At 40.6% G+C, this 23,365-nt stretch overlaps 5 protein-coding genes across 20 annotated transcripts; 3 read left to right on the top strand and 2 right to left on the bottom strand.

Annotated features, from left to right (window-relative positions):
- Positions 1–5: 5 nt before the first annotated feature.
- LOC103996585 (uncharacterized) lies at positions 6–8,125 on the bottom strand. 10 transcript variants are annotated; one of them, XM_065081601.1, is made up of 12 exons: positions 7,354–8,122; positions 7,142–7,205; positions 6,905–7,039; positions 5,183–5,622; positions 4,636–5,092; positions 4,030–4,074; positions 3,803–3,950; positions 3,666–3,735; positions 3,513–3,561; positions 2,845–2,942; positions 962–1,100; positions 6–376 (listed from the first exon to the last, which is right to left on the bottom strand). In XM_065081601.1, the coding sequence occupies exons 5-12, from the start codon at positions 5,002–5,004 to the stop codon at positions 218–220; spliced, it is 1,077 nt and encodes a 358-aa protein (XP_064937673.1). In that variant the 5' UTR covers positions 5,005–5,092; positions 5,183–5,622; positions 6,905–7,039; positions 7,142–7,205; positions 7,354–8,122; the 3' UTR covers positions 6–217. The 10 variants fall into 10 exon arrangements, with proteins under 10 accessions (XP_064937673.1, XP_064937676.1, XP_064937678.1 ...); XM_065081604.1 differs by having other exon boundaries at positions 6,967–7,039; XM_065081606.1 differs by having other exon boundaries at positions 3,666–3,705; positions 6,967–7,039; positions 7,354–8,120.
- Positions 7,143–7,995, bottom strand: LOC135594455 (uncharacterized). Its single transcript, XM_065084837.1, has 2 exons — positions 7,354–7,995; positions 7,143–7,205 (listed from the first exon to the last, which is right to left on the bottom strand). Exons 1-2 carry the CDS (start codon positions 7,993–7,995, stop codon positions 7,143–7,145), a joined length of 705 nt encoding a protein of 234 aa, XP_064940909.1.
- A 954-nt stretch (positions 8,126–9,079) lies between the features above and the next one.
- LOC135592253 (uncharacterized) lies at positions 9,080–13,195 on the top strand. Of its 7 annotated transcripts, XM_065081592.1 has the most exons (6): positions 9,080–9,653; positions 11,499–11,575; positions 11,786–11,977; positions 12,277–12,344; positions 12,628–12,679; positions 12,789–13,111. In XM_065081592.1, the coding sequence occupies exons 3-6, from the start codon at positions 11,871–11,873 to the stop codon at positions 12,904–12,906; spliced, it is 345 nt and encodes a 114-aa protein (XP_064937664.1). In that variant the 5' UTR covers positions 9,080–9,653; positions 11,499–11,575; positions 11,786–11,870; the 3' UTR covers positions 12,907–13,111. The 7 variants fall into 7 exon arrangements, with proteins under 7 accessions (XP_064937664.1, XP_064937670.1, XP_064937667.1 ...); XM_065081598.1 differs by lacking the exons at positions 11,499–11,575; positions 11,786–11,977 and having other exon boundaries at positions 9,080–9,449; positions 9,566–9,653; positions 12,277–12,349; XM_065081595.1 differs by lacking the exons at positions 11,499–11,575; positions 11,786–11,977 and having other exon boundaries at positions 9,080–9,497; positions 9,566–9,653; positions 12,277–12,349.
- Positions 13,196–13,530: 335 nt separating this feature from the next.
- Positions 13,531–14,374, top strand: LOC103996584 (18.1 kDa class I heat shock protein-like). The gene has a single exon (XM_009417511.3). It carries the CDS (start codon positions 13,560–13,562, stop codon positions 14,127–14,129), a length of 570 nt encoding a protein of 189 aa, XP_009415786.3. The 5' UTR covers positions 13,531–13,559; the 3' UTR covers positions 14,130–14,374.
- Positions 14,375–17,294: 2,920 nt separating this feature from the next.
- Positions 17,295–18,203, top strand: LOC135592252 (16.9 kDa class I heat shock protein 2-like). Its single transcript, XM_065081591.1, has one exon. It carries the CDS (start codon positions 17,498–17,500, stop codon positions 17,969–17,971), a length of 474 nt encoding a protein of 157 aa, XP_064937663.1. The 5' UTR covers positions 17,295–17,497; the 3' UTR covers positions 17,972–18,203.
- The last annotated feature ends 5,162 nt before the right edge of the window (positions 18,204–23,365 follow it).

The following is a 23,365-nucleotide window of genomic DNA, read 5'->3' as shown; positions in this document are numbered from 1 at the left end:
AGAGATTGCAGCTCGAGGTTTGAAAGTATACTAGTCATGGAAATTTTCAACTGTCATAACCACACATGAAACAACAAAAGAACAATAATAGTTTGGCTGAGAGGTTTGAGCACATTTTAAGAGGTACATTGAGGCAAAACTTCCAATAGTTACATTTTTTTAGAAGATTCTTTCAGTGCACTGAGATGAAGAAGCTTCTGAAGATTCATCAAAAGAATCAAGAAATCTGATCTCTTTGCAATTCCTGCAACCACGATAGAAACTTTTGTGCACCTTTCTCCCACCTAGAGTCTAGCATCACATCATGGGCGACCCCTTCCACGCAAACTGCTTGTACACCATAAAACGTAGCCGTCTCCTGGAGCCCTTCTGTGTCCTGCAATTAGGAAGCTTTACTTATAAAAACATAATGGATTCAACTTAATATGTTACTAGTATGACAAGTCACAAATTTTCTTTGTTTTCCTTTACTCTTAAAAAGATTATTCAAGGCTACAGATAACCAGGATCATAAGCCAAAATTTCACTGTTATGTGCTCCTACCCAGTCATAGAACGAAAATATAAATTCAGAACAGATTAATTACAAAGCACTTCTTGTGTAATAATGTGTTTCTAACCTATCATCATCATTGTGAAGTTGTTTCTTCAGAACATCTCCAGGGTAACATTCACTTAATTATCAATATACGATCGAGCCCATGCAACAAACTCCCAATAGGATTCTATTTTCTCATCAATCCAATCACCGTTCACCTTTTTTCTTTTTCTTATCAATGCAATTCATCCCATTGAATTTACAGGAATCAAATTTCTCATCCCTATGGGATTAGATCCTGAGTTATTGCGAAGTAACATGATCCTTCATACGATTTCCTGTTCGAGTTAGTAAAGTTTTATAAAACAGGAAACAAAAATTAACATCCTTCAACAGAATAACATACACAAATCTAATAACTCACAACTATAAAGTCATCACTTGCACCCATTATGAGGAGCTTCACTGTGCCTTTTGCTGGTGGAGATACAGGTAATGATGCATTAAGCTTCCTCAGGTCAAATAGTGGTAGCTTTGAGCTAGCTTTCATGAGCTCCTGATACCTGTAATACTGGGCCAAATTACAATACGGAACTAGCAGCAGAAGAAGTGTCAGAAATTTACATTACTGATAAATGACTGATATTCCTATTCTTTGTAGAACTTGAATTCAACAAGAATATAGACAACCAAGAAATCATGAAACCAATTTAAAAGTTAACATATATTGTCTATTATGCATATTACTCTAAGCTTGTCATTATGCTTATGCTTAATTGATTGTCCAAAATAGTAATATTATGATATCATGATAATTTTTTCTCCTTGTGTCTAAGGAGATGGTTTTCCTGTGTGTGAGAGTTTGTTTGTGGGCATTTGTCAGTGTTGCTATACATGTCCATAATCCAATATTCACTTTAGAATTCGTCATTATTAATTTTCTCTCTTACAACTATGGCAATGCTGTAAAAGAAATGGCATAGAAGATCGGTAGTAGAATGTTGAGCCAAGTTGTACAAGTCCAGTCATGTGCCAGGCATGCTACATCAGACATCAGAAACATGTTGTGGACAGTGCAGGCATACATGGTAGGAACAATACAAAGTCATGCATCCCTGTATTATGCTTGTGGCCTACATGTCCATTCAGATATTGACAGCATGCTACAGTAACAGTCAAGCATTGATGTATTGGTGGTGCATACCAGTTTTACAAGTGAATGCCTGGTGCCTATCATACTAGACACATATTGGTTAAGGTACTGTATTTATGGTCGATATAAAAGTTTTGGCTGAAACCCAATAGTTTTAGTTGCATAAAGATCAACATTCCAGAGTTTTTTGACTGGATCTAAAGATACATACTCTTGGAATCCCACATGAAATTTGGATCATCCATAATCTCCCTTGTCGTAACTCAGGTAAATGTTCTGTCTAGAGATGTATTCAATCTTAAACTCAAAGTTTAAGGCTTAAGAACTCAGGTAACAGGGATCCATTGTTTATTCTCTCTCTCTCTCTCTCTCTTTCTCTCTCTCTCTACAATTTTACCTCTCTTCTCTCCTTTTCCGTCAATATAAGGCTTTGGGAGGGCAAATATATGCAGTCTTACCCTTGCAAGATGTCATAGCCATAATATGAAGGCTGGTCACTCAAGTCACAAAGGTAACAACTTTTCCATTGTGCCAAGATTCGCTCTCTAATCCTTTGTAATATATATTTTATTCAATTTTTATCCTACACTGACAACTAAATGATGCATGTTTACACAAAATACTAGTTTCAAGTATGTCAAGTTGTCAACACAAAATATTAGTTTCAAGTATGTTTACACAAATACCAGTTTCAAGTATTTCCAAGAAATTTACATGGAAAGATTCATTGGGACAATCCATATTAAGCCATGTTAACACTTGATGCTATCTACTGCTTTGTACACAAAGATAACTTACAAACTTGCACAAAGATACCCTAGTCAAATGAAATGTTACAAAAAATGATGCAATTTGAAATTTGTCAATAATAGTTTAAACATGTACACAATTTCAGACAAGGTAATCTTCCATTGTCGAAGAGAAATGAGACTCCTTTGGGCATATGACCGTGTGTATTTTGTAGGTTAATGAATTAAGCCAATTAGAGGTTTTTCTTTCATGAAATTGGAGACTTGAATTACTACAAACTTGAAAATATAAGTAAACAAACATTATCCAATATGCAGGAATTATTTTAATCATGCAGTCAAATGAAATGTTAACTGAATGATGCAATTTTAAATTTGCCAATAATAGTTCAAACATGTACACACTTTAAGACAAGGTGATCCTCCATTGTCGATGAGAAAAATGTTTCTTTGCACAGTGGCAATGAATTTGCAAAAGCTTTGGCAGCCAAGCTGAGTGTCACCTGGTAAACAAGGCCAAAAATAATTAAAAACCAGTTCAGCACCAAAACTAAAGCCATGAAGAAGACAATTACTATCCATGGAATATATGATGTAGTAGTTAAACTACAAATAATTTTCATTGTCCATTCATAATGCATTTGCTTTAAGCAATTTTATGAATGCACAGGCTATATCTGGAAAACCTGCATAAGATGTGTATACATGTGCATATTGTAACTTAAGTAAAACGGACAGCACTAAGGTTGCTAAAAAGATATCACAAGGGTTTCGGGACATGCAGTCTTGAACATTAAGGTTCCATGGTTTAGGTAATTCTAAAAATATGACAAGTCAGTTGTATTTGAACGTAGTGTAATTAAGGAGCCGATAAAAGGTTAATGCAAACCATTACTTCCATGACGGCAATATCCTTTGTTCTAACAAAAGAAAGGTAAGATCACCACACAAGGTCACAATCAACTAAAATGGTAAGACAATACGATAATATAACTGCATCTTCACTTCAGATAAATTTATGATATGCGCATACAGAATGCATAAATGTCGCAGATTAATTAGACATGTCATACCTTGATAGCAGCAATTGGCTTGGTTAAAAGATATCGCCAGACAAGACCACTGGAGACAGAAAGAATCAAAAGACAAGTCACATAGTTTCACATGAACAATTAAAAAAATTCACAAGTAGATTAGATGACAACGTAGCTGCTTCGGATATTTACCTGTTGCCTGTAGGAGGCACAGAACATACAAGTACAGCTCCTGCAAGCAGTGGATGTGCAATGAGATTCTCTACAATTGACAGTCACCAGTTAAAAAAAGATCAGGAAATTTAGCATGGAGTGAGGTGTGTACAAACCAGAAAGAGATGGTTGTTCGGAGGAGTAGCTATATGTCATGTTTGAAATATAAGACTGAACAATGAGGCCACCAAACGAATGCCCAATTAAAACAGGTGGTGATCTGACTTCTTTTCGGATAAAATCAGCTACGTCACTTGTATGTGTCTACTGCAAAGATTTTTATTGGCCCTAATAAGTTTGCATTAAACTAATTTTAAAAAAAACATATATTACGAGAAATCACCTTAAGAGTACCAGCGGCCGCCCCTGATGGAACATCACTTTCACCCTGACAATGTAAAAAAAAGTGAACATAATCAGCACATGTGACGACTTATTAAGCTGTACAAGATCTTTGGGCATATGTTGCCAGTCACTATAAATGAGCACCAGAATTTTCCGTTGGCAGTGAGAATACAATAATCCATAAAGAAATGGCAATTAGTTGCTCATGGAAGTATATGCATCCCAAAAGAACCTAGAATTATCTAGATTTTATAAATTACTAGAAATTGATTTATCTAAGCAACGAGTAGCCCGAACAGAGGGATGGTTTCAAGGACAATAAGGATATGTGATGGGATCATCCTCCGAACTATCCCATTCTTGTCAATTCTACACGAAAAGATTCAATATTAAAGACACAAGCACAACAAAATACCAGTTGCACTCCATCCAGCATTCACATTGTGAATCTATTCACTGATGTTCCTCTTACTCAAAAACAAAAAAAGAAGCTGTTTTCATGAACACTTTCAGGGAAATAGCGTAATTCATAACAGCAAGAACCCAAACGAAATATCAACTTGTCGAATAGTACATCATTCAAGCAACACCGCAGGTGATTTACCTGACCCAAGAGACTGAGGGCGTAGCAGTCGTAACCGGAGTCGGAAAAGAAAGGCAGCCAATGCTCGACCCAGCACCAGGCCGCGTGGAAGCTCCCATGGATGAAAACCAGCGGCGGATTCCGGAGACCTTCTTCTGCCGCAGCCGCGGCCTGAGCCTCCTGGAAGATGACCTCTATGGCCAGGCCAGAGGGCAGGCGGTGGAAACGGCGAAATTGCCCTTCCCTCAGCTGGTACGAGCAGGCCTTGGCTCTCGCGGAGGCGGAGGCAGAGACGGCGGCTCGGGGCACCGCGGATCGTTTTCTGGGTGGTGGGAGGAGGGAAAGGAGCGGGGATGCGCCGACGAGAGGAGGAGAAACAGCTGCTGCCATGGCGGTGGAAAGCAGTCGCTAATCCCTACTACCCTGCGCCGTCTCCCATGGCCGTATGCTGCTTCAAGACACGGGCAACTGTCACGTGCTGAGGGTAACGTATAACGCGAGATGTTTAGCCCAATGGAAAACGGGGAGTGGCCCATCATTATAAGCCCATCTGTAGTCGGAACCCCACCTTGAGTTGTTGTGGTCACTCAAATTAGATCTTTGCTGCTAGAATATGCTACCAATCCGATGCTATTATGCATGCAATGACACTTAAAAATAAATCTCCATCACTTTGCACTATGATCCCTGTTGGAAGCATCTCCCAAATTCCATGTTAAGATGGAGGTTAATAATAATAATCCTTGACTATTGATAAAAAATAAAAAAAGTCATGGGATGGAATCCTATACTCACCGCTTATCATGTGTGAAAGAAAAAAAAAAAAAAAAACACAGTATTTCCCATCAGTATTCAAGATGAGTTTTCATGCTTACAGCATATTATTTCCTGCTATGACCATTGTGAATATTTATACAAGTATTCTTTAGCTCTTTTCTTCTTCTCATTCCACAAAACTTTGGTCCATTCACCTGGTTTCGAAATGCTGCAGCAGCAAGTTGTCAATCCCTGGAATCGAATTAAGAAAGTTTTCTGTAATGTCAGAGAAACTAATTTTCCTTGGAAGCAGAGAATAGCTCCACAAGAAAACAATAAATTTAGTGAATAGCATCAAAGAAGGTGCACTAACATATAGGTATCATAGGAGTTTGAAAACTATGGCCTTTTTGTGTGTGTGTGTGTGTGTAGCACATTCATAATTAGACCTCAGGAAATTTAATTACTTTTGTACCTGCAACAGGGAAGAAAGAGATGGATCCGGACAAGAGTATTCCTTTTTTTTCAAAAAACTGTATGTTAGAAGCTAGAACTACTAAAACACAATATAGCAAACTCAATATCAAAAGTCAATCACCGGAACTTCATTAATTCTTGACAGGCATCTTTAAATAATGTCCATTTACAATCCAAGTTGAGCCCAACTGAAGAAAGCCATAAAAACAAAAAGAACTTGAACATGCACTAGTAAGAAAGCTAGACATTAGAGCAACCCTCACCTTAAAAATACTGAAGCAACAATGAGTTTGTAAGAATGAATAAGGCAGTCATATAAATCATTATAACACAGAACCAACAATCCCACTAGGTGTCACTCAGCAACAAAGACAAAGCATTCAGATCCTAGAACTCAAGGTAATGGTAATTTTCCTTTTCACAAATAGTTTTCATTTAAGTGCTAGTACCTGTTCCTCTGGCTGTGACCCATAATTACATAGTAACAAATAATTGGCATCCCATTGATTAATCTTCCTAACAAATTACTTACCATGTCGACTCATGAGCAAATACAATAAAATATCTTGAGCATTTTCATTTTGCAAGATATCATCATGGAGTTTAGCGTCACAGGTTTGAATATCCCAAGTTTCTAATAATGAACTTGGCCTGAGGACATCAGAAGAAAGAAAATTCACGAAAGAAAACTACATTCTCAACGTTAGAGAATTGTCTTAGATTAAAACGAACCCACTAGGAAAACATTCTTACCATCTAGCATCTTTGATAATGGCCTCATTCCTAATCTTTACGACTCTTCCGAAATAATTGAACAATGAGATAGATACTCCGGTACCAATGAGTATGAACTCACACTATAAAGAGCTAAAGACAAATTTCATCGAACAAGAAGTGGAATACATTATACATGATTCCTAACTGTTCCATGATACTTTTTTCTGTTAAAGCAAAACAATTTTAAAATTTCAAAGAAAGCTAATAAAGAAATAGATTGAAACGGACAGCCTTGCAACGTAGACAAAAAATAATAATAATAATCATCATTTAATCTAACCGTATAATTTACAGAGTAACAAGGTGTGCTACATAACCAAGTTGCCATGATTGCAAGCGTACAGGATTAGGCAGCAATTGAAAACCTTAAGGGTTTTCCCGGAAAGGCGCCTCTCTTCATCAGGTTCTTCAAGCTCTGCAGGAAAGCAATTGTAGCTTCTAGCTTGAAAATTCAAATATAATTGAAAAAGACATTGTCTTTGTGGATGTACTACTACCAGAAAGGATTTTGCACGACCTTATTCAACAACTTCGTACGAGTCGGGGGTTATTTCTGACAACGACAAACCAGGGAAAAGTGACTGCAGATGAATCCATGGGCGATGGGGAATCAGAAATTAATTAATAGGACAGAAAGCACAAAGAAATGATCGAATGATTACCAAAAGGAAGAAGTCGATTAAAGATCAAATGAAAAAAAAAAATATTTCTCCAAGTAGAATCTCTTACGTCTAGTTCTCGCTGAACAATCTTAGCCCTTTTCTTTGGTCGCCGAGAGGGCTTCGTCCCTTTGATAGCGAAAAAGTCCTCCTCAATCTCCGAACGAGACAGAGAGATCGAGAACTTCTCCATCCCACCCTTCTTCGACTCATCCGATTGCAGCCTCACCGTCTTCATCGGAGGATCAATCGTCTCCATCGCTGTAGCCTCATAAATAGAACCATGATTACCATACCGGTCAGCTGGGAAATTACAAGCGGCCCTTCTCGTCCTCAAGTTCCAGGGTCTTGTGGCCTCTGCCACGGTAGCCGCACAAGAGGATGCCTTGTCCGCCTCCTTTCCTTCCCTCCCTCTTCTCGCCTCCTCCTTCGGATCCCGGGCGACCGGCAACGGCCTCTGCGGGGAAGATTTCATCTGGGAGGTCCGGTGGTCCTGATCGGCCGATCTAGCGGGCTCGGTTGTGGCGACGTCGGAAAGTTTGGAGCAGCGGAGGAAGCGCTGGCCACGCCAGCTGAGAGTCGGGAACGAGAAATTATGGAGACGTCGGTTTTGGGAGAGCAGCGGAGGAGAAGGCAAGGCGGCCCGGGGATCTGCCGCTGCCGGGTCTCCGGCGTCTTCGGCGATTCCTTCCTTCTCTGCGGCGATCATCATCAACCACAAAGGTTTCTTTCGTTCTCGATCCAAAGAAAGAAAGAAAGGGAGACGAAAGCAATTTCGAGGGCTTCCCCTAAAAACGAACGTTCAGATGAGCTTTCCGTTTCCTTCTCGCGGGTTTATATAAACAGACAACTTGCACAAATTAGAAGGAATTGGGAATGGGAATTAACGTAAGGGGACCACCCACCCTCCCTCACTTGGCTCGTATCGTCTCGGACGTACCTTTGCTTTTGTTATATTTTGGGGAGTTGGGTACGATTGCAGGAGTTATTTATGGGGTAAAGCCATGGATCATTGTAGAGAAGGGTCACCACTTGACGGTACTAATTAAACGGCACCCAATACAATACCTGCCTCATGATTGGATCCCGTACACTTGTCATGAGTAAAACAATTCCTCTCGATTGTAACGCGATTAGTTTGTATTTGGTTGAGATCCAGAAATTGACAATGTCAAACATGTTAAATCATTATGTACTTTCCGTTTTTGCGTGCCACTTATAATGCACACACGAAGGGCTTCCACTTCTTCTCACGTGTAATTAATGGAAGCTGACAGCTACGAGCCTTAATAGGCCACGTTAAGCTGGTGGACTACTTTTGTGGATTATTTATCGGCAAATCAAAACTGTCAGATAATCGTTATGGATTCTTTTTTTATTATTATTTTGTTTTAAAAAAATAAAAATTATATTACTTCAATGAGTTCTAATGCCTCCCAAACCTAATTTCTCGGAGCTTAACAATAAACATAAAATTGTTACCTTCGATATGCCATTTCAATGATACAGGAACCCAACACCGTAAAAGCTGTTTAGCCTAATACTAAGCCGAGGCTAACTTTAGTGTCGGGTTAAAACCCATTTCCGAACGTGGTGGTCAATCAATTAGTCCGTCCTCCTTAACGGATCTACGTTCGAAATGGAACAGGGGTTCAGGCTTTCAGACCCATTACTTGGTTCCATCTTTGCTGTACACTGTGCAGTATTCTGTTCGGATATTATTGGGTCGGACCCGATAATCTGATTATCAGCACCCGAATTCGAACCACAAGACGAAACCAGGTCCTGTCGAACAACCTTCTCAGTGCTCCTCTTACATCTCCTTCCTCGGCCCCTTCGCCTTTGTCCGACTACGATAATGAAACTCTAATGTTCCTCGATCCCGAGGACCCTAATTTCCCTCTCCCCTCTCGGTCTCCTCCGACGAGCCTTTCGGAATCTCCCTCGTCATTAGCCCAGCCAGCATTCATCTTGCCCCTCCCTCTATTGGCGTTTTCTTCCTTTCCCGCCAACGTCGAGCCCTAAACCTAGCCCTTTCCCTAATGATCCTTACGCTTGTCCTCTGGAAACCTCATCGGCAGAATTTTCACCCCTCCGAGCCCTTTCAAGTTTTTGTCCTTCGTTGTGATCTCTGACGTCAGGCAACGGCGCTTCTCTTCTTCTCCAGTTAATAAGTCATCTGCTGCGCTCCTCCCTCTTGACGCGGAAGCCACTGCAAGTAACCGTGTTCAGTAGAAGAATCTTCATCTCGTGTTTGTGACTGACAAAGTCTCCTTCTGCAGCAGCAAGAATTTGATCGCTTTCAGCAATCCTTCATTCTCCTCCGGAGGCCCCCTTCAATGCTGCAGGAACTTTTGTATGTTGGGCCTGGTAAGCAAGTTAGCACTACAAACAATTTCTTTATCAACATAAGATGAACACTTCCTTTGTTTATTGAGGTCTTGGAGAGAACAAAACGTATGCCATGCAAGTACATACGGGATGGAAATTGTTGTACCGTGGTCGTCCTCGGCGGATTCTAGAGTCGAGGGGGTTCGGTGCCAGGTTTGGTTGGGGCGCTGTCTGCTGGGTCGACCCAAGTTAGGGCTGGGAGTCAGCTTTTCCATGTTGGGCCTTCCTGCGCCGGAATCCTGTACACAGGCCGAAGTTAGGGGTTCCGGCTTGGCCTCTCTGAAGTCGAAGTCAGTGTAACGTGGAGTTTTAGGGTGTTGTTTAGTGTTTGAGCTTCCCTAGCATCGGCCGGGGGTCGGCTTTTATACCTATTGTCGGACCGATCATACGTGATTCATTAATGGCCGCCAATGTCTCGGGCGGTTGACTCGTACAATCCATGCAGCACGGGTCGGTCTGCATGGTTCCGTGCTGTGCGGCAATGCCCGTGCATCCTCGCGCGGTGCAAGAATCGTCTACTCTACGCCCGTATGTCCTATTTACTCCGAGGTGCCATGTCGGGCCGAAGCGCTACGTCGGCTCTCAGGCGTCATGTTCGGTCTGAGGTGTCTGCCAGTTGTTGCGTCGGAGGTGCCAAAACGTTCCCTATTAGAAATTGTCAAAACTAGGAAATTATGATATTGCAACAACTCCGTTCAATGAACCGTTCGTCGCTCTCATCTTCATGTACAGTTGCTTGGCAGCATGTTTTATTTATGGTTTTGAGTCATTTTGCTTGTAAAAATATAAGTTCGAACAAGTTGCAGTGCTACAAAGCGATCGCTCACCGAACCGAGCAAAACAACCCCAAAACAGCTCCGTTTTTGTATGCCACGGGCTGTTTTCTGCAGTCCGCCTCCGCTCACAAAACGTCAGCCATCTCAGCCCCTTGGAACCACCCGTGTGGCACAAGGCTGGCTGGATGGGGCTTCAGTATAGTGTCGGGCGTTGAACAATCTTTCGCAAGTTCCCACGTTACTTTGACGGGAACTTGTTGTCGTGTCCGGCACCCGGTGAGCAGCTGTTTGTAGACTTGCAACTGTTCGTTCAACCTTCTAAATGCCTTGTTTTCTCCCTCTCCCTCTTTTCTCTTGTGCACGCAAGGTGCTTGCTGAATTGCTTGTAAAGCTTCCTCTTTTCGCGAGACGTCGGGACTTGTCCGTCGCTCGTTCTTCGAACTAATCAACTTTCTCTTTTTACAAGTCCTTCGGGACCTACGAGAGGTTGCAAGTTGGCTGATCTTTGCGGACGCAAATCGCAAGGGCGAAGCGCGACTTAGGCAACGCAAGCTAAGTTCGCGTCTTTGCCGCAAGGGTGCCTCGTGACTTAGGCAACGCAAGCTAAATTCGCGTCTTTGCCGCAAGGATGCCTCACGCCTTAGGCAATTCCAGCTAAGGCCGTGACAAGTTGTTACGTCGGAGGTGCCAGAACGTTCCCTATCAGAAATTGTCAAAACTAGGAAATTATGATATTGCAAGCATAAATATTTGATGTTTTATTGCTTCACAATAATCTATAGGCCTGATCATGGTTGTGATGAGAGTGGCTCAGAGTAGCACTTCAGGCTATCTGTCAGTGCCACCTGAGCAATATGATGATTTGGTTACTGTATAGAAAAGAAAGCAAAGAGAAGCAAAATTACTAGGAATTTTTTTATCATAGAAGGAACTACATACTTTAAAAGGCTGTGACTATATGAAATTTTCACAAATAAGTATGATTTGACAAACACTGTAAACAAATTTAACACAATGTATATACATGATCTTTTCTTACATCCTACAGGTGGAGAGGTTTGTTGTGGAAGCGGCTGTTCCATGAACACTGGCTTTGACTTCATAAGATTGCATCAAGTCAGACCTGTAAGTGATATGAAAGCCATTACATAAGCGAACAAAGGGATCAAACCATCTTCTTCTCGGAACAGAGCTCTCGCTTCCCCTCCTTCCATTCTGTCTCTAGGCACTTTACTACGTTTCCTTTTTTCCTATTTGTACATGTCCTTATTCTATTCCGGCTGTTCCCTATGAGTAAGTCTCTGACTACCCTCCCTACTACCTACCTACCTTCAGATTCCCTGGTGCCCCAAAGAGCTCTTCTAAACTTGTGCATTTCCAAGACCAATTGGAACCCCCTCAGTCTCCATTCCATCTCTCCATGGAGAAAGCACCAACGTTGGCAGCCAATAGGTTTCATGACGACTCCAACAAAGAGCCTGAAACCTTGGAGGACAAACTGATGTGTCGCCTATCTTCATTCTCGACGTAAGTAATTCTAAGTGCCTTTTTCTGGTGTCTGCTGAATGGTTCTTTGTTACAAGAGAGGAGCAAGAATTCAAAATCCATGTTATTGCAGATTGTTGTATGAATGAGTTGTTAATGTGTGATTTAATGATGAACAAAGAAACTCTCAGATGACTTCTGATTTAATTTACATTGAAGCTTTAGCCTAAAATGAATTTTCAGCAAGCTAGTCCTACAAAACTCATTTTGTTGTGTTTACCATGCGCCAGTTCTTTAGAAATGATATCGATGGTTATTAACCTCCCCTTTCCTTTTGACAGGGTGATCAGAGAGGCTGCGATGACAAAACCTCTGCAGAACCTTTTCGGAGCCACTGCTTTGCATGGTGGTATGGTACGATGGAATATCTCTCAAGGCATGCTAATATCATGGCAGTATTTAGACTGATCACATTCCTGTGATTAATTACTCCATGAAAACTTCATGGATTTCTGACAGCAGGGGATCGGTTATTGTCATTACAGTCACCAAATGCTATCACCCCATCATCCTATTAATAGCTAAAAATCGAAAATGTCCATAAAAATAACAACAAAAAATTATGACAGTATTATTTGCTTATTTAGTGCAAAGGACCTGAACTAATTATTTGTTTTTCTCATGTGAATTAGGTGCAAGAGGAGGTGGAATGAGGAGTATTCACAGCTTGCGCTCGCTTCATAGGTAAGAGAATGTGTGTATGGAACTACAGGGCTTGGCTGATTCAACTTGTAAAATTTAATCCTTTTTCTATTACAAAATTAATCAATGCCAATAACATGTAATCTCACAGGTTGACAATTAGGCCTATATCTGCTGGGTCCAGCTCCAAGGCAAAGACTAGACGAGTCTTGTTGTATCTTGGACGTTTTGGCCTTCAAACTTTGCCAGGGTCTTCATACTTTGCTTAGGAAGACACACACCTTCCTAAGCAATCCTGTCCAGGTGATTATGAGTTTGTTCCCCCTTCCTCTCTTAACGGAGATGCATAGGGAGATTTCCAAATAGATGAAGTATCAAGATTGTATATTTTCCAAATCTCTAAGCTTTGGCAGTCGTTGCTGGGTTTGAGGGTGTAGGTACTCCTCCGTGCTCATCATCGGACATCCATGGAAGGCAAGTTGTTGAAAGTCACATCAACTATAATTTCCTTATATATTAAAGCTTCATTGAATACGATTAAATGAAAGTTTTTAGAAATACTCCTGGGTATGTGCGTGATAACTTACAACTGTGAGACTACCACGGCACGAGTTTTTGCTCATCTATTTTGATCAGAATATTGAAAGAACTCAATATAGTGTGACTGATTGATTCTATTGAGTGTGTGTATATATATATATATATATGCAGATAAATGGGGCAATCTACTAGTATTATTCGATATCTGATTCAAAGAAATGAGCACGGTGGAAGAGGTTGGAAGCTGACTTCGCATTGCTTCTAGAGTCATCCCGACGTGTCCAGGCACCTTCCGGTGATATTTTCACCTCAGAAGCGAGGAGAACAGTCTGGAGACTTCAAGCCCCCCCCGTCCCACCCGAGAGAGACATAAGTATTCCACATGACCCTCCTTTTGCATCCTCGTCAAGAACGGGAGGAAGAGACGATTTGCAGCTTACAGCTTCTCGACAGCTTCCTGATCCTTAAAGGCCCATTTCCAACCATGTCGATCGTGAGGCGCAACATCTTCGACCCCTTCTCCCTCGACGTCTGGGATCCCTTCAAGGGCTTCCCCTTCGATGCCTTCCGTTCCCTCTCCGAGACGCGCCCCGGCTTCGTGAGCGAGACTTCCGCCTTCGCCAACACCCGCATCGATTGGAAAGAGACCTCCGAGGCGCACGTCTTCAAGGCCGACCTGCCGGGGGTGAAGAAAGAGGAGGTGAAGGTGGAGGTGGAGGAAGGCAGGGTCCTCCAGATCAGCGGCGAGAGGAGCAAGGAGGAGGAGGAGAAGAGCGACAAGTGGCACCGCGTGGAGCGGAGCAGCGGCAAGTTCCTGAGGAGGTTCAGGTTGCCTGAGAATGCCATGGTGGATCAGGTGAAGGCGTCAATGGAGAACGGTGTCCTAACCGTGACAGTGCCTAAGGAGGAGGTGAAGAAGCCCGAGATGAAGTCCATTGAGATCTCCGGTTGAGTTCCGAATGTAGCACAATCCTCTGCTTTCGGCCAACTGATCCGAAAAATAAGCGTGCTGTGAGAGTTGGGTGTCATACTAGCTTCTGTTTTCTGTGCGAGTGTGCTCTCTGGTGTGTGTGCTATTAGCCCATAGTCAACGATGGTCTTCTCGTCAGTCTGATTCCGGAACTGCGTCTGTTTTTGTATCAATCACTTATGTAAGTGAAGCATTCTATTCCAAAATACAAGTTGGTGTGACGCCAAGCATAGAGAATATTCTTCTTCTGCCTTGCTCTCTGCTATTGCTCGCAGAGGTCACAGATCTTTTGCATGATGTGTCTTCTTGATTGCTCTTCGCCGGCAAATTCTCGAATGGAGCCATGTAGACTCTTTTCTTAGAGGAAAAAAGTTACATATTTTTGCAGGAGCTCTGTGGAAGGTTCAGATGTCTGAACATGCCAGAAAAATTGATGAGTCTAGCAGTCATCAAACCGGTTGGCTCGTGCTCGGATATTGTTTCTGAGGGTTGGGCATACATCACGAGCGGGGTGTATAAAATAATCAATTTTATTAATGGAATTATCAGTTTATTATTTATTTTAATATTTAAAAACTAATTTGTACGAGAATTTGAATAGTTTTGACTGAAAATTAAGAGGGTTTTGATATATCTCAAAACTAATGAGATAATGATTCATATATTTTTCTCATGTAAACCTGTGTTCATTTTATTAAACAAGAATGATAATAAATAATAATTAAATATTATTTAATTATAATATATATTATAATTATATTAAAATATATTATAATTATTTATATATTACTAAGTATATGTAGTTATATCCTCTCAAACATACATACCAAGTGTTTATAAATTTTACTTACTTTAAAATATTGGTCAAGATTTTTTTCAATATATCATTAAAATAATTTATTGGAGGAGATAAATATTAAGTCATAAAAATTTATATTTAATTTTATGATATATAATATCTTAAGTCCGCATCACATACTTTTTAACTAGTTGGATCTGAAAATATCGATATACAATTGAAACTAGTCTTGCCCTTGTACACTAAACCTTAATATAATCAATCTTTTGGTTAACAACCTTATATACTAATCTTTTGGTTAACAACCTTATATACCGTTAGAAACGAGTTGGCACTAAAAAGAGGGGGTGAATTAGTGTAACGGTAAAACCTACGTCGATTCTAAAAATTCTTTCGTTTCGTACGATTAAAACTGAATCGTAAAGATACTTAGATTAACTTGAAAGTGTATGTGAGCGTAGTCATGGTAAAAGCATAGTAAGAAGGAGAGACAGTTTGCTATAAAAGTAAATTGCTCAAAGTAAATGTAAATCAAGTTTATAGAGGTTCGGTCGTCGTGACCTATATCTACTCCTGATTCCTCCTTCGTCGAGGCCATCGACATCCACGGTCTTCCTTCAATAGGTGAAGACTAACCACCTTTTACAGCTATTTATCTTTTTATCGGGTTTAGGAGATAACCCTTACACCCTCACTTACTTCTCTCTTAAACTATTCTAACACAGTGAACTTTGAGAGAAGTTTCACACAATTACAATAGAATTTTCTTTCCTTTTTGTTCTCAGTTATGTATTGTTCAATTAGGGATAAGAGGGGTATTTATAGACTTTAAGTGGATTCAAACTTGGAGCCTAAAAAAGTTTCATCCCGGGTTTCCCGGGTACAGGCGGTACCACCACTTGGCACCCTGCCACTAGGCGGTACCACCACCTGACAGTCTTTCGGAGATTGTGTCTAGACGGTACCACCGCCCAAACGGGTGGTACCACCGACCGATAATCTCGGAGACTGTGCCACGACGGTGCCACCTCTTAGGTGCCTTTTCATTGGGCCCAACATAGTTCATACATGGGCCCAACTAGCCCCTAATTGGGTTGACCCAATTCAAATCCCAATTACGTGTAAACTACGATTTCTAAGATATTTACTAAGCTAAACAAGTCTGTAAATCTAGTTTCTTCCAGCGAACTTCCGACGATCTCTCGGCAATGTTCCAACGGACTCCCGGCAAGCTCTTGGACTTCACGACGATCTTCTTGGCAAGTTCTGACGAGCTTCTTTGGCAAGCTCCAGGACTTCTTGGTCAATTCCTGTAAAACTTTCGATGAACTCTCGAGCTCCCAACGAAATCGCGTTCTTGACTTCGAAACTTTATTTTGCTTTATATCTTGTTATCGTAGTTAATCCTACACACATAAAATCTACTTCGATCTAGACAATTAATACTAAGCTAATCAGATGTTGTCCAACATGTCATTGTTTCATCGATACTTCGTGCGATTCTTCGGCACATCGTTCTCTCTTGTGGTCTATTACCCAATCGGTCAGAGAACCTTTGCAACTCCGATTTCCTTGGCATAATATTCGCTCTTGTTGGTTTGATGCTCGAACTCATGGCCCGAAGCCTTCTACCGATATGTCGACCGATCCTTCGGCGTGACATCCAATCTTTTGACATATTTTTCTCCAGCCCAACATGATTATTCCTGCTTTAATTATCTCTCACCGATCGAAGCATTCTACGTCACTCAAAACACAGATCAAATCATAAGCACTTATTAATTAGTTTCATCATCAAAATTTAAGATTCAATATAAACTATAATCTATCTTATTAATCATATACTATAATAATATATTGAATTAAGAAAGAAGTCGCTAAAGATATGATCTTTATTCGTTGAGGTAATAAATATTTATATTGGAGGGTGAGATTTTTTTCAATTAATCACTTAAATCACACGATCAAATCAGTTATTCAAATATGAGATTATTTTTACGTTATTTAAATTTAAAATTATGTCTATTATGACCTTCGATCTTCTATCATCATGATGATTTAAGGTAGATAGTTACGAGTTATTTTTTTTTATTGTCCGCATGAATAAAAAAACTAAAAAAAATTATTGAAGGTGATTAGAGATTCTTTTAAAATATTTTTTTTAAAATCATCTTAAATTTATCATTAAAAATAGAATTTTCGTTTTCTTTTCGGTACACGACAAACAATATCTGGAGTCTTCGAGATGATGGTGGAAAGATCATGAGTCTTCGAGAACATGTGGCCCACCGCGCATTTCAGGGATTCACTTCTTCTCCTCTCATTGGAGCTTCCTGCGTCGTCGAGCAGCTTCCGGAGGCGAGAGGAGACTCGGAGCCCTCTGCATCCGACTCTATAAGTACTCCACACCAACCTCTCGTCGTCGTCGACCAGCAACACCGCGCCATCAGCAACAACACATACCACCAAACTCGTCCGATTCCCTCTCCTTTACTTTCGTTTCCTTTTCTTCAGCCAGCCAGCAGCAGCGGAGCATCATCTCATAACAGCAATGTCGATCGTCAGACGCAGCAACATCTTCGACCCTTTCTCCCTCGACGTCTGGGACCCCTTCCAGGGCTTCCCCTTCGATGCCTTCCGTTCCCTTGCGGAGACGCGCCCCGGCTTCGTCAGCGAGACCTCCGCCTTCGCCAACACCCGCATAGATTGGAAGGAGACACCCGAGGCGCACGTCTTCAAGGCTGACCTGCCGGGGGTGAAGAAGGAGGAGGTGAAGGTGGAGGTGGAGGAAGGCAGGGTCGTCCAGATCAGCGGCGAGCGGAGCAAGGAGAAGGAGGAGAAGAGCGACAAGTGGCACCGCGTGGAGCGGAGCAGCGGCAAGTTCCTGAGGAGATTCAGATTACCAGAGAATGCCAAGGTGGATCAGGTGAAGGCGTCCATGGAGAACGGTGTCCTGACCGTGACGGTGCCCAAGGAGGAGGCGAAGAAGAAGCCGGGGATGAAGTCCATCGAGATCTCGGGCTGAGCTCGTATTGGAACACACAACCTGTGTTGTCAGCCAATCTACGTAATGTGATCGGAAAAATAAGCTTGCTCGAGACTTGTGTGTCCGTATGTCCAAGTCAGCCGTCCGATTTGTGTGTTGTTGTCCGTAGTCGACCTTCTCGTGTGCAGTCCGCTTGGAATTGAAGTCCTCATCAATCGTCTTTGTTAAAAGTATTAATGGTTATACATCATCATCATCATTATTATTATTATTAATGGTTATACATCATCATCATCATCAATCGTCTCCGTTCCATCTCATCCTTACTAGTAATTATTAGCATCATCAGCAGAGCCTGGAAGGATTCCTTCTTTTTGTTTGGAAGACAAACATGATTTTACCCTCTTAACTCTTTTAAGTCTTTGATGATGTAACATTTATATGCTCGCTGGATATATTTTCATAGACTTATTTTATTTTTAAAAAAAATCTTTAGCTAACGTATATACACATCAATCCAGCATAATAAAATGATTAGATTTTAATTATTTTTTTATTTTAGTATTTGATAAGGAATATATCGTCAACTTATTCCACATATGATTATCAGATAAATATATATATTGTTAGGATCAAGAGCACTAAGAGGGGGGGGGGGGGGTGAATTAGTGCAGCGGAAATCTTACAGCGATTTTAAAAACGAAATCTGCGTTCGTCCGATAAAAAACGATTTCGATATAAAAGCAGAATCACAGTGCAGTTTGCGTCTAAGCGCAGTTTGCGTCTAAACACAGTTTGCATCTAAGCGCAGTTTGCGTCTAAACACAGTTTGCGTCTAAGCGCAGTTTGCGTCTAAACTCAGTTTTACGTCCAAACGCAGTTTTACGTCTAAACGCAGTTTTGCGTCTAAACGCAGTTTTACGTCTAAACGTAATTTTACGTCTAAATGTAGTTTTGCGTCTAAAAGCAGTTTTGAAACTTGAAAAGCGTTTTACGTAGAAAGCAATTTGCAGTTATAAATGGAATCCGAATGTAAGCGTAAACTGCAGTGTGAAGATCGTACGAAAACACGATTTACGTTTGAATGCAGATTCTGAAAGATCAGAGCTTAGAAACTCGTTCGTAAAGGCGCAGAGGGCAGTAGCAATGTAGGAGGTTTGCAGTAATGATAAAGTGCTCAAGGTAAAAGCAAACCAGAGATTTAGAGTGGTTCGGTCAGTCTTGACCTACTCCACTTTTGGCTTCCTCCTCCGACGAGGTCACCGACGTCAACTAGCTGCCTTCCTTCAATGGGCGAAGGCTAACTGCCCTTTTACAGTTTCTCTCCTTTTGACAGGCTCAGGAGACAACCTTTACAGATCCTTTCTCTCCTCTCTTTACAACTCAAGACTTGAAGAACAGAAGGAGGAGAACTTTAGGACTTTACACAAATTTGAGCTCTTAGAATCACTGAAAAGATCAAGAATTCGGTGTGGATCTGTATCTTTTCAGTGCTGAATGGGTGGGGTATTTATAGGCCCCAACCCAGTTCAAATTTGGAGCTCAAAACGATCAAATCGATCAAATCCCAGAATTCTGGGATCAGGCGGTTGCACCTCTTGACTGGAGAGGTGGCACCGCCTGGCAGAGCTCGACGACTGAGCTCAGGCGATTGCACCTCTCTGCCAGAGCTCGAAGACTGAGCTCGATGGTTGCACCGCCTGGCAGAGCTCGAAGACTGAGCTCGGTGGTTGCACCGCCTGGCAGAGCTCGAAGTCTGAGCTCGGTGGTTGCATCACCTGGCAGAGCTCGAAACTGAGCTCAGGCTGATGCACCTCTCTGCCAGAGCTCGAAGACTGAGCTCGGTGGTTGCACCGACTGGCAGAGCTCGAAGACTGAGCTCTGTGGTTGCACCGCCTGGCAGAGCTCGAAGTCTGAGCTCGGTGGTTGTTCCGCCTGGCAGAGCTCGAAACTTGAGCTCTGGCGGTGCTACCTCTTGACAGAGGAGGTTGCACCGCCCAGTCTAGCTCGAAGACTGAGCTCTGGGCGGTTGCACCTCTTGGCTGGGGCGGTTGCACCGCCCAGTCTCGCTGGGAGACGCAGCCCTGGCGGTTGCACCTCCTGGCCTGGGCGGTTGCACCGCCTGGTGCAATCAGGGTCCGAATGGTTCGCTCCATTCGGCCCAATTTGAATCTTTTCAGGGGCCCAATTGCCCCAAGATTAAGCTAATGGGATCACTTCCCATTTTCAAGCTTAATCATCGTGCTAACTACGATTAACTCTAAGACAACTTCTGCAGCTTTGCTCCGATGCGTCAATCGCTTCTTCCGGCGAGTTTCCGGCGAACTTCCGTCGATCATCCGATAAACCCTCGGTGATCCTTCTGCGGACATCCGGCATACTCCTGGACTTTGCGACGATCCACTTGGCGAGTTCCGACGAGCTTCGCTTGGCAAGCTTCTGGACTTCTCGGATCTGTTCTCGCTGAACCTCCGACGACCGTCCGAACTTCCGTCGAACTCTCGAACTCCCAACGTGATCATGATCTTGACTCCGGCGCAACACCTGCTGCTTGTCTTACTCTCATCGTAGTTAATCCTGCACACCAAAACAAAACTTCGATCGAGACAATTAATCCTAAGCAATTAACCAAGTTGTCCGACATGTCATTGGTCCCTCGACGCTTCGTCCGATTCTTCGGCGCATCGTCCTCTTCTGCAGCCTATTGCCCAATCGGTCAGTTGACTCCGCAACTCCGATGTCCTTGGCACAATACCCGCTCTTCTTGGCCCGATGCCCGAGTCCACGGCCTGATGCCTTCTGTCGATACGTCGACCGATCCACCGGCCCGACGTCCAATCTTCTGACATGTTCCTTCGGCACAACATGATTTTCCTGCTTTAATTGTCTCATCCTGATCGAAGCATCCTGCGTCACTCAAAACGCAGATTAAATCATAAACATATATCAAGTAGTTTCATCATCAAAATACGAGATTCAACATATATGTCATCTCCTCCCTTATTGCTAATCTGGATAAGAGATTAATGAGAAGCTATTAAACATGATTAACGGCTACTCCTCCTCAAAATATTTTATAAATATTTGTTATATTTTATGATCAAATATAAAAAATATCTTTAATATAATAAAAAAGATATCATCTTTTGATTACTTGTGTCCATGTTCACAAACCTTAGATTATTAACTTAGGTGTAGAAATTTCTTTCAAACTTCGATTTTTATACAAGTGATAGATTGGAAGCTTAATATTTTTATCTTGAAAATATTTTGAATAATCTTACGCATATATGTCTGAATCACATTCAACTGATCAAAATATTAATACCTTTTTCCCTTAAAGATTTTATGTGCCTATCATAATTCAATGATGCATCGTAGTTAATTAAGAGATCTAATATACAATTTAGAAAATATCCTATTTCTCAATCAACATGGGCTTACATGTCAGATTAAGTCACATTTAAGTTTCATTGGTGCGATGGCCTTGCGAGGGATTATTTACTTTGGGCGATGAGTATATGATTTTGTCCTTTCGAAACTCGTAAGTTTTAAAAAACACATTTAAGGATAAATATGACCCGATAGACTTAAAAGTCATTGGTTCTCCTACTCAATCAATGTGAGACTAAATATATTTATCTATGCTCTCTCTCGTAGAGAAACCAATGACTTATAAGTTTACCGGGTCACCATTACCCTTAGAGGTGTCTTTTGGAGCTCACGAACTCCGAAAGGGTAAAATTGTGTGTGTACATTCATCGTACAAAATGAATAATTCTTCACGAGCTTACAGGCCGCACCAATGATGGACCGACAAAATGTTGACTTATCATGTACTAAAATTCTAATTATTTATTAATATCATTTAAGTGCTAAAGGTAACATTGAAGAAGGTGATTAGAAGAAATGGTGGCAAACTAATCCAACTCAATTAGATAATTAAATAATATACAATGAAATCTCAACTGACCTTTGTTTACTTGTAAATGTCATGGTTATGCAAAGGCATACCACTAATATGAACATAACAAATATAATATCTAAAACATATATTTGTTAGATTACGTCATCTATCTATCTAATTAATAAGATATATTATAGATTTGATTTGGTTATAATAAAAATTATAAACAATAGAAAGGAAGTTTATATTATAGTAGAATTTCTTAGGAGATGTTCTTGATCGGAGAAACTCTCTTAATTGCTTATCATAGATCATTTATTCTCGCCTATATATATACATGACTCATTAGGGACTAAACGGTATATGACACAACGTGTGACGATACGACATATGTGATAGTTATTGAGATATTATGATTCCTCTTCCTTTCTTAGCCTCCTTAGTCCCTAAAATATCGATCTAAAGGATAGAAAGAGAGGAAAAAGAGACTCTAGTTCTTCTTGTAAATCGTCATTATGATTTTGATGATGCGCTTGTAGATTAGGTAAAGTTCTTTCCGACATCGAAAAGTACATGTCATAAATCGGATCCATTGTTATTTGATTACAATTCTAATATTAAAAAAATTTCACATAATATATAGCATATTATGATTTTATGTTTCCAATATTATGTATATCATATAAAATATAATACGTATGGTGTGGCTTTTCCATAAAAACTTTTCATTCTGAGTTTTTTTTATTTATATATATTTTAAAATTTATTTTTCAGTACTCTTATTTTTTTCTTCAAAACATCCTTCCTTCTTTTATTATTTATTAGGGATCTTATATATGTATTTTATGTGAGTTATAATGTTTTTTAATATTATTATGGTGCTTTTGTCACATGTATAAAAATACTATAAATTGATAAAAAGTTGGTGGAATAGAAAACATCCTTTTTGTGGGTTTCAAATGTTTACTCTTATTGATTTGAGAACAAGACATAAGCACTTGATCCTAAAAAATTTGCTATTAACCAGACTAGTTAGTATCTTAGAAAATATGTTGGATGAGATCTTGAATTTTCAACCTTTAATATATACCATTATCAATATATAGAAAACTTATATGTCAATTATATTATTTTGGTATCTTCCTAAAAATATTATAGACTTCTGTAAAAATACCAATCTTATTGATTGATCGACTGATGCCATACCAAGAATGGAATACTACTTTAGATATTCTCTCAAAAATATTTTCAAGACCAAAGAAAATAAGATCATAAGGGAGAAAAAAAAAAGCACCTTCATGCAAAATCCAATAAAAAAATTCGTCCATACAAATTTTTATAGGATGAAAGTAATCCTGAAAAACTAGAATACCTTTTTCTATCCAGATTTTTCTCCGTAATTAAATATTTTTTTAAAAAAATATATTATTCTTAACATATCCCAACAAGATCGCGATCCTTCGAGAAAGTGATAGAAGATGATAAGCCATCTTCCAAAACCCAACAGGACTACTCCTACATCGTCG

This window comes from Musa acuminata, chromosome BXJ1-9 (assembly GCF_036884655.1).
Source record: "Musa acuminata AAA Group cultivar baxijiao chromosome BXJ1-9, Cavendish_Baxijiao_AAA, whole genome shotgun sequence".
NCBI classification, from domain to species: domain Eukaryota; kingdom Viridiplantae; phylum Streptophyta; class Magnoliopsida; order Zingiberales; family Musaceae; genus Musa; species Musa acuminata.
Note: the sequence above shows the minus strand (reverse complement) of the source record. Positions and strands in the feature narration are given on the sequence as shown.

What these genes read in the sequence shown, in the direction of transcription:
- LOC103996585 (XM_018818685.2), bottom strand. Translation starts at nt 5,004, where the DNA reads ATGGCAGCAGCTGTTTCTCCTCCTCTCGTCGGCGCATCCCCGCTCCTT. An exon ending in AGCCAATTGCTGCTATCAAG is followed by an intron (nt 2,943 to 3,512) that starts GTATGACATGTC and finishes CTTGTTTACCAG; the next exon opens with GTGACACTCAGCTTGGCTGC. An exon ending in GAGGATCACCTTGTCTTAAA is followed by an intron (nt 1,101 to 2,844) that starts GTGTGTACATGT and finishes CCAGTATTACAG; the next exon opens with GTATCAGGAGCTCATGAAAG.
- LOC135594455 (XM_065084837.1), bottom strand. Translation starts at nt 7,995, where the DNA reads ATGATGATCGCCGCAGAGAAGGAAGGAATCGCCGAAGACGCCGGAGAC. An exon ending in TTGTTCAGCGAGAACTAGAC is followed by an intron (nt 7,206 to 7,353) that starts GTAAGAGATTCT and finishes ATTCATCTGCAG; the next exon opens with TCACTTTTCCCTGGTTTGTC.
- LOC135592253 (XM_065081593.1), top strand. Translation starts at nt 11,871, where the DNA reads ATGGAGAAAGCACCAACGTTGGCAGCCAATAGGTTTCATGACGACTCC. An exon ending in AGCCACTGCTTTGCATGGTG is followed by an intron (nt 12,345 to 12,627) that starts GTATGGTACGAT and finishes CATGTGAATTAG; the next exon opens with GTGCAAGAGGAGGTGGAATG. An exon ending in AGCTTGCGCTCGCTTCATAG is followed by an intron (nt 12,680 to 12,788) that starts GTAAGAGAATGT and finishes GTAATCTCACAG; the next exon opens with GTTGACAATTAGGCCTATAT.
- LOC103996584 (XM_009417511.3), top strand. Translation starts at nt 13,560, where the DNA reads ATGACCCTCCTTTTGCATCCTCGTCAAGAACGGGAGGAAGAGACGATT.
- LOC135592252 (XM_065081591.1), top strand. Translation starts at nt 17,498, where the DNA reads ATGTCGATCGTCAGACGCAGCAACATCTTCGACCCTTTCTCCCTCGAC.